The sequence below is a fragment of the Tachysurus vachellii genome, chromosome 15 (genome assembly GCF_030014155.1).
Source record: "Tachysurus vachellii isolate PV-2020 chromosome 15, HZAU_Pvac_v1, whole genome shotgun sequence".
In the NCBI taxonomy this organism is placed as follows: Eukaryota; Metazoa; Chordata; class Actinopteri; order Siluriformes; family Bagridae; genus Tachysurus; species Tachysurus vachellii.
This window is the reverse complement of record NC_083474.1, coordinates 6,006,492-6,020,471: the sequence shown is the minus strand read 5'-3', so window position 1 is coordinate 6,020,471 and position 13,980 is coordinate 6,006,492. Positions and strand designations below refer to the sequence as shown.

Sequence of the window (13,980 nt, the reverse complement as noted above, 5' to 3'; positions counted from 1 at the left end):
GTTGTGAAGCCAGCAAAGGTTGTGTGATGTTCTGAGCTATATTCTGCTGGGAAAACTGCTGTCCTAGTATTCATTTAGATGTTATTTAGACTGCAACAAGGTTTAGGTACATGCTATGTGTCAAAGTCAACCCCTTCATGGCAACAGTATTCCCTAATGACAGTGACCTATTTCAGCACACTAAACTGTTCAGGAATGGTCTGAGGAACATGACAAAGAGGTGTTGACAAATTCCACTCAATCTGATCAAGCGTCTGTGGGATGTGCTGGACAAACAAGTCAGAGAGATGGAGGCCCACCTTGCACGGAATACTAAGCAATACTGGTTTAAATGCTATGAAAGATCGGTGTAAACCTCTTTAATATTAACCAGTAACACTCTGAAAGCCAGATGCCAGAATAACAGTATGTCTCTAATTAAGCAAGCCCAAACATTTTAGACAATGAATCTCTCCTAAGCTGGTGTACTTATATAAATGCAAAAAAAAATATTGGAAAATAGTTTTTGGATGTCTAATTAGATGTTTTGCCAAAGACGTTTAGAGCATCTTTAATCCTCAAGGGCCCCTAGATGACAACACTGTCCATATGCCCTGTGTGATAAATGTAATAGCTTCTGGCAAGAATGAAGTTGTAGCTGTAAGAGCCAAGCGAGAAATCAATTACAGACAAAACTCAAACGCAGACGTTTCCAGCTTGTCACATTGTTGGCGCCCTATTGGACGGTTTTCATCTAATTAATTTTGTTAGAAATCAAAAGTGACTCTGGCATTGTCAAGGCAGCCCTAAAAAAGATTTAGAACAGCACTATTTCTGATATCAGCTCTATCCAAACATGCCAAATTGCTTTACTTGAGAGACTAATGCACAATCTGTCTGGAATGGGACACTCTATCAAGAGCAATGACAATATAACATACTTTCCACCTGTTCGGGTACAATTTAAAAGCAAAAAAAGCCTTCAATATCGTTACCTAATTCACATGGACTATGGTAGAAACTGTTCGACATGACAGGAGGAATCAGTGATCAAAGCTTTCCCTGCTGACAAATGCTGTTGTGGACCTTATAATGCAGAAGGAACTAACAAACTCTGGTGCCAATTAAAATTATTACATTTAATAACACAGAACTGTGATTAATTTTTTCTGACAGTAGTGTTGGCTTTAAAGCAAATCAGATTTATATTCTTATCCTTTCTGCAGTAAGAGCAAATTCACTGTTCTTTATATAGCAGATGGTCGCCATAACCTAATGGCTAATCCACACAGGATGCAATCGTGTGTAGGATCATATGCCAGGTCACTACATTCAATTCCATCAGAGACACATCATATTCAACCCCACAAGCAGTGCTGATTTGTGTATACACTCATTCTCACTCACTCATCTTCTACCGCTTATCCGAACTAACTCGGGTCACGGGGAGCCTGTGCCTATCTCAGCCGTCATCGGGCATCAAGGCAAGATACACCCTGGATGGAGTGCCACCCCATCACAGGGCACACACACACTCATTCACTCACGCAATCACACACTATGGACAATTTTCCAGAGATGCCAATCAACCTACCATGCATGTCTTTGGACCGGGGGAGGAAACCGGAGTACCCGGAGGAAACCCCCGAGGCACGGGGAGAACATGCAAACTCCACACACACAAGGCGGAGGCGGGAATCGAACCCCCAACCATGGAGTTGTGAGGTGAACGTGCTAACCACTAAGCCACCGTGTCACCATTTGTGTACACAGTATATTATTTTCACTAGTGTCTAAGTAAAGCATAAATTCCATAGAAAACCATGGAAATTTGCAAATTTCTGAATTATGCCAGTCTCACATACCCTGAGGTTGCACAGCAAAATGTTTATATGGTATATAATTTAGATCACTGATGGGAAAATGAACTAAACACAAATAATCTCAATAATGTCTGCAGATGAACACTGTGTAACCACATCGCTACATACAAATTAAAAAAAAAGAATCTGAAACAAACACCAGCGTTTTTTTGGTTGTAGGACATCGTAGTCAAAGTAGGTTATATTAGCGTCCTTTTGTTGACAGTTTGGTAGAAATGTATAAGTACATTTGTACCTATTTTGGCAGAGAAAGAAACTAAGAAGTTAATGAACAACAGATGAGTGAGGTGGATATGGGTATCACTGGGGGTTTCTAGCTCTCAAACTAACTTTATTTAATTAATTATTAATTATATAATATCTCTCAAAAAACAAAATCACTGCAAATGTAAATTCAGCTTAGTTGTGGAGTTGCAGAAAACAAGATGTTTTATAATCAAACAAATTTTGTTGATGCTCTTTCTCTAGTGTCCAGTGGGGATTCGGGGCAAGACAATAAATAATATTATAAATAATAATCGTTTTTGTGTATTTTTAAGTGCTGTTATTCAACAAAGTAAAACAGAAAGAAAATTAATACAAAAGAAAATGTCAACACACAAGATGATGATCGTAAAACGAATGCAAGTCAGTGCTTTGTAATGTCAGTAGATTTTCCACCACTGGCAAGTCTTCAGAACAAAAAACTGGTCATTTGGTACAGTAATGTGATAAGATGTATTTTTTTTCAGTCTTATGAACATATACCTGTTTTAAAGAACAGGAAAATAATAGCACATTTCAGAGGTGCTGTTATAAGAAAATAAAGTATGTGGATAAATTAAAATGATTCACGACCTGTCGTGTTTTATTCTTTACCCGACCTTACAATTCTTAAAATAAATAAATAAAATTCTAATAAAAGAATGAGGCCTTATGCTTCGAGACAGCCACTACTCATCAGAAAATATCTATGTAGAGCAGCCTTGTTTCTTTAATACTAAAAAAAGTGAAAAGTGAAAGTGTTTATTGAATGCTGAATCTTTTCCTTACAGACAGAACTTGTGCAGTAGCAGATTCAAAGGTCTGTTGCTAAAATACGGAACAAGCAGAATTGAGCGTTCACAGCATTCGCATTAAAAAATGAACCGCTCAGTTTGGTGGAAAGAAAAGCAAAGCCTAAATTCATCACATCACAGGCTTGCTGTGATTTTGTTTGAACAGAAAGCTTTGATCCTTTCAGTTGATCTCCTACATTTTATGCCTGGCTGTTAGAGAATGGCGAGAGGGTACATCAGATTTTCCACCCTGGTGGATATCATGTACTAATTAACTATAAATATGGCAATAAACTTGAGCAGGTGTTTTAAACATGGAGCTCAAATGGCTGGTACCGATGTAAATATAAAATAATTTGTACTAGTAACTTTATAATATTTGGAGACTCAATATAGACACTTCTGCCTTTTAAATGAAGCAGATTTCCTGAAGATAATACACGGACCTCCTGGAGCTTTGAGGTTCATTTGGCACCACATTTAGATGTTTAGGCTGGGATTTAGAAAGACATATTACAAATTAAACATATGCTTACATTAGCAGCTTTATAGAGATGATCGAAACACGTCTCTGTCTGTAACATTAGGGTTTCTTTATGGTACTGTGCTAAGTGGGGTGCGGCCGAGTGTCCAGCGTGGTTAGAAATGAGGTGATTCTCACCTGTGACTTATTACCTCCTTTATACTAGTTGCTGTAATCAGAGTGAAAGACAGAAAGCATGGCATGATGAAGCGTGCACCACACACCCACACACACGAAGCATAAAGTCTTTTGTTTGAATGTAAGGCAAATCAGAAAAGTATATCTATGCACACTCTCTTAAACATGATCAACTCAAATGGCTGGTACGATAATAATTTGTAATAATTATAATAAATCAATTGCATTTGGTTACTCAGTATGGGCAGATAAATGATTTAGATTTCTTTCAGCAACTAAAGACAATACATAGTCCGTCTAGAGATTCAGAGGTTCATTAAGCACCACTGTTAAGATGTTTATGCTAGGATTAACAAAGACGAGTGTAATTAGTCTTTTGGCTGTGTTTAAAGTGCGATGAAAATAACGCAAATACACCCCTACACACTGGGTTCTACAGAAACCAGCACACCATCACACTGAGGTTTAAAAACACACTTGCCTTGTACTAATTACCAAGAAGTAATGCTTTTTTTGTTTCTTTATTCCTATGACTAAAGGACTGAAGCTGCATTGAATATGTACTCAGTATGTGTTATCTACTGTACATACCGCTCAATGAGAGTCCCAAATAGCAATCTGATGCTCCTTTGGATATTTTCAGTGCACAACCAACTCCATTGGTCCTTCATCAGGAGACACAAGACATTCAGGGCCATGTCAGCAAGTTCAGTTTCCCCTGTCGGACAAACGATTCTTATTAGAGATATGTAAGATACAGGAAATGCATCATTAATAACACTTTTACAAAACTGAGATGTTTACTGTTCTGTTTCTGACTATTCAATTATATAATTGCAAAAGTACTGAAATGATGCCTACAATACATGAAATAAGCAATGTGTCAGAAGGATTAACATAATAGAATATAAAAAAAATATAAAGTTATATACAGAAAAACATTTATATTAAAAATCTATAGGAAATCACTGGAAGAGATCAGTATATGAAATCCAATCTTGCACCTGGCCAATGTTTCAGGCCAATATTAGTCTAACGGTAACACTTGGATTAGTGCATCCATAGTAAAGTGGACAGAAAGCTTAATTTTGAACATATATTTAAAATTATAATTCCTTTCAAATAAAAAATGTACAAAAATAAGGAAAAATAATAATATTAATAATTAATAATAATTATTATTATTAATAATAATTTTTATTATTACTATTATTTTTCTTCACATATTTTTAACCCATTCCAGAAGCAGAAGTGATGCACACGTGGATGTGCTGTCCTCTAGAGGTAAAAGAAAGATCTGTTATGTTTGCTCAAAGCTACTTAAAATTAATGTCACTAAATCTATGGTCCACACGTGGAACATGCAGAATTGTGGTGATTTCCACTTCATGCATAAAAGACAGTAATCCCTAGTAGGCCAGTCACGTATGACAGAGTTGACATTGGCATGGGACCAGAATGTTTGCACAGGGGCATCGCTATGGTTTTTAAACATCACTGTACTTATAGCTGGTGGCTGTAGGGATTTCTGTCACATAACGTCATCAGTGACCCCTGGCTGATGAGGACAGCCGAACAAGTGCTGATGGCGGTGTATCAGAGTCCCAGCTTGATGAGATGTACCCAGCAGGTACCCAGAAACACCCAACTGTACACCACAGTGGGCTCAAAAGAATTCACTGCTTAAAATATCCACTTTATCAGTGTAATGAACTGATACGGATAAAGTGGATATTTTAAGTAGTGAATTCTGAAGTCAGCAATTGAACATGATCAAATGGCCAATCAGTGCAATACTGATTCTATACCATATGGCAATGCAGGCATCTAAAAGTAATTTCTATTCTGAAGTATTTTGTTAATCCCAAACTGCAGATAAACTTATGTTTTGCGCTTCTTACTGTGATTTGGATCGACGTTATATAACTTTCTTTTTGAACATGTGCAGGGCTCCGTATCCCCCTTGGCAGAAAGGCAGACATCCCGCTCTCCGTCCGCATCTCTCAGCGGTGCTTTACTCACAAAACGCTCCCGCTCCAAGATGAAGCTCTCTAGACTGTTCATGGTGAGGCCATTGAACACCTGAAAAAGATTTTTATATGAAGAGGATCAGTTGTACAAACATGACAAGAATTATTATTACTAAATATTGCTATTGTTAAATTGTTAATGCTTCAGTTTTCAGGTTATCATCAGTGCAGCACGTAATTCACCATTCAGGATACTTTACAAAACAAATCAGACCTAGAGTGTGATGCACAAATGGCAATGAAAAAAAGCTGGTTTCACTTACAGTGCTGCCCTCACCAAAGCAGTAAAGCACTTTGGGTTTCATGTCAGACACATTAAGAGCAGGTGCAATTTTACTGGCAAATCGCATCCTTGACCTAAAAAAAAAACACAGAAACTGCTAAGTTTGAGCACCACAGATATTAAGATAAAACTGAATGCTACATAGTTTACAACTATCGCCTTGCTTGCCGAAAGGAATCCACATACTTGCTCTTCCTATCTGATGATAACCTCCCATCAATCTCCGCATCCATTTCATCTGTGGGGCTTTGTGGCTCTGAGCGAGGGAAGGCCGTCTTTAGAGTATCCACTATGGCGTTCACCACAATCTGCAATTTTCATGCAACGCACTGTGTCTAAGGCCATTTACTATTACCTAGATAGTGTGACTTATTAAAGGTGGGGTGCATGATGTTTGAAAGCCAATGTTGACATTTGAAATCACCTAAACAAACACGCCCCTAACCCATATGGGTGTCACCCCGTTTTGATAGCTCCGCCCCACACGTACACACGTAACCCAGGCAACTATTATGGCGGAACCTGCTGGGGCAGCTGGCAGAGGAGATATTTTTATCAATAAATGAACTCAATGAGTAATACTATGGTAACACAAATGTGTTTTTGTAGTACTGTGTGTTGTACCGTTAAAGGTTTAGCTCCGTTTCACGTGGAAGACGTTCAGTTCTCTCCAGCGCTGGAAAGCTGATCCTATATTAACAGGGTTCCTGCTTCTTGCCTTATCATAAGCCTTTTTTCGCTTTTCGTTTTTATCCGCCATATCAATGTTTCAATTGTTTTCGGCTAATGTCAGTCATGTGCACTGCATGTACACTCTCAGACATGTACACTCTCTCCACCGCATATTGACAAGACACGCCCCTTTCTGCTCATTGGCTGAACGTTTGTTTTGTTTGTCAGCGTTTTCTGAAGCATTTCTCAAACATCGTGCACCCCACCTTTAACGTCCCTTCAACAACAGTATGTATGCATTTATATAGTTAATTCCGATCCAATAAATTGATTGGATAAGCAGCCATTATATTTAGTTTAGCTTCCGGTTTCATTGGGATGTTTTGCAATGTGTAAATCTCAGCAGATCTGTGTTCAGCATGCAAAAATCTGATTCTAGCAACAGTCCCGCTGGAACTATCACCACAATAACATTATCGATATCATCAGCAGACATGGCAGAAAAGACATTTTTACATGAATCCAACTTCTGACTTAAAGTATGAAAACTTGTCAGGTGAAGATGGAAATAAAATAAATTTGGCCATATTGTCTTGAAAAAGTCAGTTCCTTTATATAAATTTCTTATTTATAAAACTGTTAAATGTATAATAATTTTATGATTGCACTAAATATCAGCATGGCAGAATCACACTTTGGCCGTAATTCAGTATAAATGCATTCTTGTTTGCAATTAAATAAGCAATTACTATTACAAAGTGTTTAGATTTGTAAATAAAATTTCTTAAAACGTACCTTGTCTATTCGTGAGACGATGAACGGCTTTTTCACAAAAGCGATCCTAGCGTCGGTGTTAAGGGCAAGAAACTCTTGCATTTCTTCACTGTTGGCTGTTTCAGGTATTGCACAAAGTTGCTAGCATCAAAAATGAAAAGTTTCCTTCAGCTAGCATGTAATCAGCTTGTCAAGCTCACGCTTAATAATTAAAATACAACTGTAAACTTAAAATAAGCTCACAGTGATAAGTAAAGGATCTATATTTCAGTGGTTGCACAACACATGTCAGTGATTTTCTTTGCTCAAACATGTCAAACTCACATTAAGCTTATGTTCATTACCAGGTTTTATAAGAATACCTATATTTATAAGCAAGAAATGATTTTTTTTATTTAAAAAAATAAACAAAAGTAAAAAAAAAAACTTCATTTTGAAAATGGATATGAAATGAAATAATATATAATTGATTTCATTTTAGGTTTTCAGTTTAAAATGTCACGTGTCAAAGCAGTTCAGATGTAATCAAAATTCAGATGCAAATTTAAACATGGCAATAATCAGTCATGTTGTCGTTTCATCCAATCAGATTCGAGAAAGCAATTCCAGTCAGTGATTAGTACTTTGACATATTTTCTCTATTTTACACTAGAATACAATATTATGTACAATAGAATCAGTGACCTCTCACCTTAAGGAATGTTTCCAGTAAACTTTTTCTGGCCTCCACTCTGTCACTGTCCATGTTTCCAAAAGGGAGGTCAGGAAAGATTTTCTTAGGTCCTTTAACATCTACAAGTAAAGCAATAGTTCACAAGTCAAAGTCCACAAAGGTATTTTTAATAAACTTCAAAAGCAGGGGTGGACAAATGAATTTTTCAACACACTGGGTCCCAGGTTTTGGTTGCCACAGAAACAGAACTGAAGTAGATTTGTAAAGTTCGTCGTGACAAACTTTGATGTTGGCTTTGACGAGGCAAGTATTCGCAAAGGCCGGTGCTTTTTGGAGGCGAATGAACATAAGGGTCAGTGTTTCTTTTGGAGGCAAGTGGACAGAAAGATAGGGTGACAAAACATTTGGAGGCAAGTGGAGACGAGCATGTGAGGTCATCCAGATACTCTTGAGAAAGTTCCACTCATTGTTCTGAGTGTTTTGATATGTCACATGTCCATGTTGTAAAAAGTTTTTTGATTTTGCATATTTTGCGGGCGGGGCTGCGGCACAACCGAAAGGCCAGTCGGTACACCAATTTAACAGTTTACTCAGAGTATCACCCTAAAGGAGCTGGCCGAGTTTGGTGTGGATAGTTCGAAAGCTTGCCCGAGTTATAAACCTCCTTTAAAAAGTGATAGATTTTTAATTAGATAACAAATTAGTATTAATACACATGATTATTTTTTATATATATATATAAATATATATATATATATATATATATATATATATATATATATATATATATATATATATATGTATAATAATCGTCGCTGTCGGGCAGAATCCTCGTATCTCCAAAACCGTTATTTTTCAGGAAATTAAAAAAACGCCGTACCTTATCTGCAGTGCACAGGGTTTAGTCCACGTTGCAGTGGATTGTCTTGCGCTAAATTCCTGTCCTCAGACGAGCACCAGAACTAGCAGGGGTCAAGATTTTTTTTTCTTTGAGCCCAGTGTTTTGAAGACATTTACCTCAGAAGACGTGTTGATTCGTTGCGACTCTTCTTGAGGAGAAATATGCCATGAAGCTCTCCCACGGAGTGAGGAAGAGGTGGACAGTTGAATTGTCCAATGGAGTTATGAGATTTGCGCTCAAGCTATTTTCAAGACTTTAGATTGGTTAATAACTTGTAAAAATAACAGACCCACGTGGGGACTGACCAATAGCATCGATATGTGAAAAAATATGAAATTGACCAAATTTGGACATACAAGGTTTCCGCCCGACAGTGACGATGTATATATATATATATATATATATATATATAATAAATATAAATATATAATCATAATCATATATACATATACATACGAGTATATGAATTCCTGTCAACTGTGTAGATTTTCTTGTTACCTTATAAACATTTTCATAAATCACATAATGCTGGAAACCTCTGCAAAAGTCACCAAGTAATTGGGAAACATTTTAGCAATGAGCTTTTTTTTCTGCAAAAACAGTTTTCGCTCCACATAAATAACTAATAGCTTGTGTCTAGGTACTGTCTGTATTTTCGCTCTGTGTGTTAAACTGTGTGGTGTGATTGTGTACACTGTTATAGCCGGAGAGTTATGTGATTTTTTTTCACATAATCTTTACCTGAATCTAAAATCTTCCATCATTTGTTTTTAAATTTCTTACTTGTTCTGTAAGGCAACGATGAATTAAAAAAAAAAAATGAATGGCCATGTAGTCTGCTTGTCCCCGGCACCCAGACTAGTAATTTTTCCACCTACGGAAACTGTAATCCCTGAGCATTAGAACTCACGTTTGATAATTTTGCGTAATTCAGGTTTCTCCTCTAACCGGGTCTGCAGGTTCAGGAACTCACTATAGCGTCGATTGACCATGTGGTAAGCCACTGGCTGCAACGTGCCTGGATTCTCAGTGTCTACAGCTGTTTCATACTGCAAAGTAATGGCAAAGAAAAGAAATTTACATCACATTAAAAAAAAAAATAAAATAAAATAATAAAAAAAATCAACCTCTCTCTCTGTAGCACTGTCACTATTTACTGCATTACAATGCCAAAACAATTTACTCAGGAATTAGTTTGTTTGTTTTTTGTGTATGTGATCAGAAGGTCAGGGTTCAAGCCCTAGCATTGTCAAGCTGCCACTGTTGAGCAACTGAGCAATGCACTTAACCCTCCCTGCTCCAGGGGCGCTGCATCACGGCTACCCCTGCGCTCTGACCCCAGCCTCCGCAGTTGGGATATGTGAAGAAATGAATTCCACTGTGCTGGAATATATATGTGGTGATAATAAAGGCTTCTATGAGCCACTTATTTCACGATAGATGTATATGTGTGTGGATAGACGGCTTTAGACTGAAAATGGAGCACATGTCGGATGTGTAGTTTTTAAACCACTCAAATATTAATTTGAAGTAAATGACTAAAATACCTTGAAGTGAGATATAAATGTTTTTATTTTTGCATTGCATGCAGCTCCAGCACGACATACACTATGCAACTAAAAGCATGTGGTCGCCTGACCATCAAGCATAATTGTATAGAAGGATTGCTGTAGCATAAAAAAATTTCAACTTACAACCTCTAAAATATACAATTACATTTACATTTATGGCATTTAGCAGACACCCTTATCCAGAGTGACTTACAACTGAGCAACTGAGGGTTAAGGGCCTTTGCTCAGGGGCCCAGCAGTGGCAGCTTGGTGGACCTGGGGTTCGAACCCATGACCTTCCGATCAGTAGCCCAACACCTTAACCACTGAGCTACCACATCCCCACAATTATTTTGCTTGTGGAAGAACTCGAGTGTCAAAACACCTCTGGTATGAACAGAAAGGACAATTTCACTCCAGGTCTCTTCAACTGACAATCAGCGACTGACCACTTGTGCTCTTGTAGCTGAATGAGCACAAGAGGAAATAACTCGATATTAATGCCTATGGCTTTGGAATGGGATGTTTTTTGGACACATGTCTTTTGGCAACTCTCAGGTGTCCACATACTTTTGGACATATAGTGTACTAGGCACAAACTGCAGTCAGTTCAATGTGGATGGGAGAAAATGTTTTCTTGGATATATTTACCTGAGACAGATACTGTTTTTTAGTAAACTAATCTAGTAGACAAATTTATTATAAGTTTTTTTTATGTTTAAGTATAAACAATTTCTACTAAAAATCAAAGCAAAATTTGTAATAAGTGAAGCAAATGGACACGCACCTTAACAGTGTAGAGTGTGTATGGATGAGAGCCTGTGCCTCTGTGTTCCTTAGCTGTGATGGTGCCGGTGATACGAAGGTTCTGAATAATGACAGGGCCTTCAGGACTACTGAGGGGTTCAAATGTGAATGGAGAGAGTGGGATGGATCTGGCTGAAGGTGAGGAGGCTTGTAGAGGTTCTGACAGAGTCAGCCCGGTGGTGTTCATCACCCCTGATTTCTCCATGCCAGACATTTCTGCTTTCATGTTACCCGTCTCAAGTTCTTGAAGAGCACAAAAGCTTGAAGACAGTTCATCTACCCCATCAGTGGTATCAGAGGATTGTTCTTGGATCTCTGAGACCACAACCTTTGGTGCATTAGAACAGAATTGGAACTCATCCTTGGGGTACATTATTCCATCTGCAAGAGAAGGATATTCTGTAACTGCCTCTGATGTTTCTTCTTCTGTGCCTATCAGGACCAGCGATTCCAGGGAACTCCTTTTGAAGTCATTTAGAGGAGACTCCAAATCGGAGTCGGTTTCTTGATAAAAGGGATTAGATTTCCCAAGTTGCAGATATTCCTTTGAAATGAAACCTGGGTGCTCTGAAGAAAACAACTGTATTGGTCCTTCATCTTCTTTGTTCTGTAAACAGTCGAGATCTGCAGAGTCAAGAACATCCAGATTTGTTAATTCAGGTGTTGGTGCATCAGTCGTACTGGGAGAGTCAGACTTGACCTTCAACGTTAAAGAAGATGGAACCTCAACATCCTGTGAATTCACTTCATTTAAAACCATTGTCGGAGGAGATGTCGTTTTCTCTGGCTCGATTGGTTTGGACCTCGTAAACACATTCACAATCAGCATGTTTAACCAGTCTGGATCAGACAGTTTTGCAATTAAAGGTAAAAGAACATTGCATGTTATAAGTTCACAGACTACAAATCTCCCTGTTCTGGTTTCAAGATGTGGTGGAGGAACAAGAACATGTAAAAGTGAATCCACAATTGCACGTGCATAATTCACTTCCATGGCAGAACTTTGAAGAGCTGGGTGAGGCACACAAAACATGCTGTATGCCTGCCATAGACTCTCATTAGCACTCACACTTTGGTCCTGGTCTTCTTTTCCATCCATGATTTCCTTAGCTTTTGTGTAGCACTGAAGATGGCATCCACAAAGATCCAATATCCTCAGCGTTAAAGCCTTTCGGTCCACTTTCTTTGCCCGAAGCTTGAGCTCCATTGCCATCGAGATCATAGCGTTGTGGATCTCATTCTCAAACTCACGCTCTGTAGAAATTGTGTTATACCATGAAGAGACAAAGTCCCGGATGATCTTACAAACCATGTTCTGGATCTCGTCATCTAGATGCATCTCGCTGTCTTCCGAAGCCGGCATTTCATCCAGTTTGATGAAACGCTCGAGGTGGATGACACTTTCAGACTCAAGGAGAGCCTGGGAGCCAAGCCACCCACCTATAACAACTAACAGGCTGGTGAACACACAGAGGAGCCAAACATTGATCAGTAAATGGAAAAGGACAACCCAAGCCATGAATATGCCAAATACAAGAAGTTTTCTTTGCACCATGAATTCGGACACAGCCATCATAGATGGACTGAGGTGCTCAGGCTGATCCATAGCAAAAGCAGACTCCTGTTAAACACATATATTAAAAACAATTACATATACAATACAGGTGGGAAACAGAACACACCATATGTGACAACAAAAAGGTCTGACTGATAAGATATTTCATCAAATTGCCTGAAAATGTTGCGAGTGTTCAAAGAAAGTGCTCATAGTTTACTGTCAAATACAAAAGCAAATACAACTGACACAATTACACAGCTAACTCTTATCTAGCTAACTAGCAAGCAAGCTAGCACAATGGCTACATCAAAATAAAAGTAAAACTACAACCGTGTCTGTCTAGTGTCACCGAAAGACCAACTAATTACAGTTATTCTTGAGTGGTTGTAGTTTTGTTTTTAATAATTATTAGGAAATAAACGTCTGAAAAAAATCGAATAAACTCAAATACACCTGCGGGTTTGTTTATCATCTGTCATTAGCCAGATCCGTTAGCTTGATAGCTAGATTTTAAGCTGCCACAATATACAAAAAAAAAAAAAAACAGGTTAAATAGAGAGATTAGGAAACATTACCTGGCTGGATAAATCCAGGCGCAACAATTTAGGAGATTAAATTAATGTTTTACGATCATGCTACATCACTGCCGATGTCAATATTTTGATTCGGTAGTGATGAGTGACTCACTCGTTCTGATTCGTTTTTTTCTGATTCGTTTTAAATGAATCAGAAGAATCGATTCGGAAAGACAAACGAATCAATGACAGATAAATATTTTGTATATAAATAACGTATAGATGGAAATCACAACTGAGAATAAATAAATCATCATTTTATCAAATGGAGATCGTTTCACTAGTCACTTGAGCTATAAATAATGAAGTAAACCTGATAGCTGAAATAAAATATAAAATATATAACTCTAAACTCACTATTGCTCTGATAAACGTTACACATTTAAGCAATGAGTTTTATTAATTAAAGATTTATAGTGTACATTTTATTGCGGGATGTGGTAGCCTAGTGTTTATGGTGCTGGATTACCAATCAGAAGGTCATGAGTTTGAATCCCACGTCCACCAGTTTGCCACTGCAGGCCCTTAACCCTCAAATGCATAACATGAGATAAAATTGTAAGTCGCTTTGGATGATAAGGGTGTCTGCTAAATGCT

General features: G+C 37.9%; 1 protein-coding gene across 1 annotated transcript in view; it reads right to left on the bottom strand.

Annotated features, from left to right (window-relative positions):
• Nucleotides 1–13,533, bottom strand: part of snx19b (sorting nexin 19b) — a 28,479-nt gene extending 14,946 nt beyond the window's left edge. Inside the window, exons 1-9 of the mRNA XM_060888436.1 lie at nucleotides 13,384–13,533; nucleotides 11,231–12,871; nucleotides 9,804–9,942; nucleotides 8,011–8,111; nucleotides 7,341–7,460; nucleotides 6,060–6,181; nucleotides 5,854–5,947; nucleotides 5,462–5,642; nucleotides 4,152–4,278 (exon numbers count right to left, since the gene is read on the bottom strand). Coding sequence (XP_060744419.1) covers nucleotides 4,152–4,278; nucleotides 5,462–5,642; nucleotides 5,854–5,947; nucleotides 6,060–6,181; nucleotides 7,341–7,460; nucleotides 8,011–8,111; nucleotides 9,804–9,942; nucleotides 11,231–12,856 — 2,510 coding nt within the window. The 5' untranslated portion in view covers nucleotides 12,857–12,871; nucleotides 13,384–13,533. The remainder of the gene's footprint in view (nucleotides 1–4,151; nucleotides 4,279–5,461; nucleotides 5,643–5,853; nucleotides 5,948–6,059; nucleotides 6,182–7,340; nucleotides 7,461–8,010; nucleotides 8,112–9,803; nucleotides 9,943–11,230; nucleotides 12,872–13,383) is intronic.
• Nucleotides 13,534–13,980: the final 447 nt, after the last annotated feature.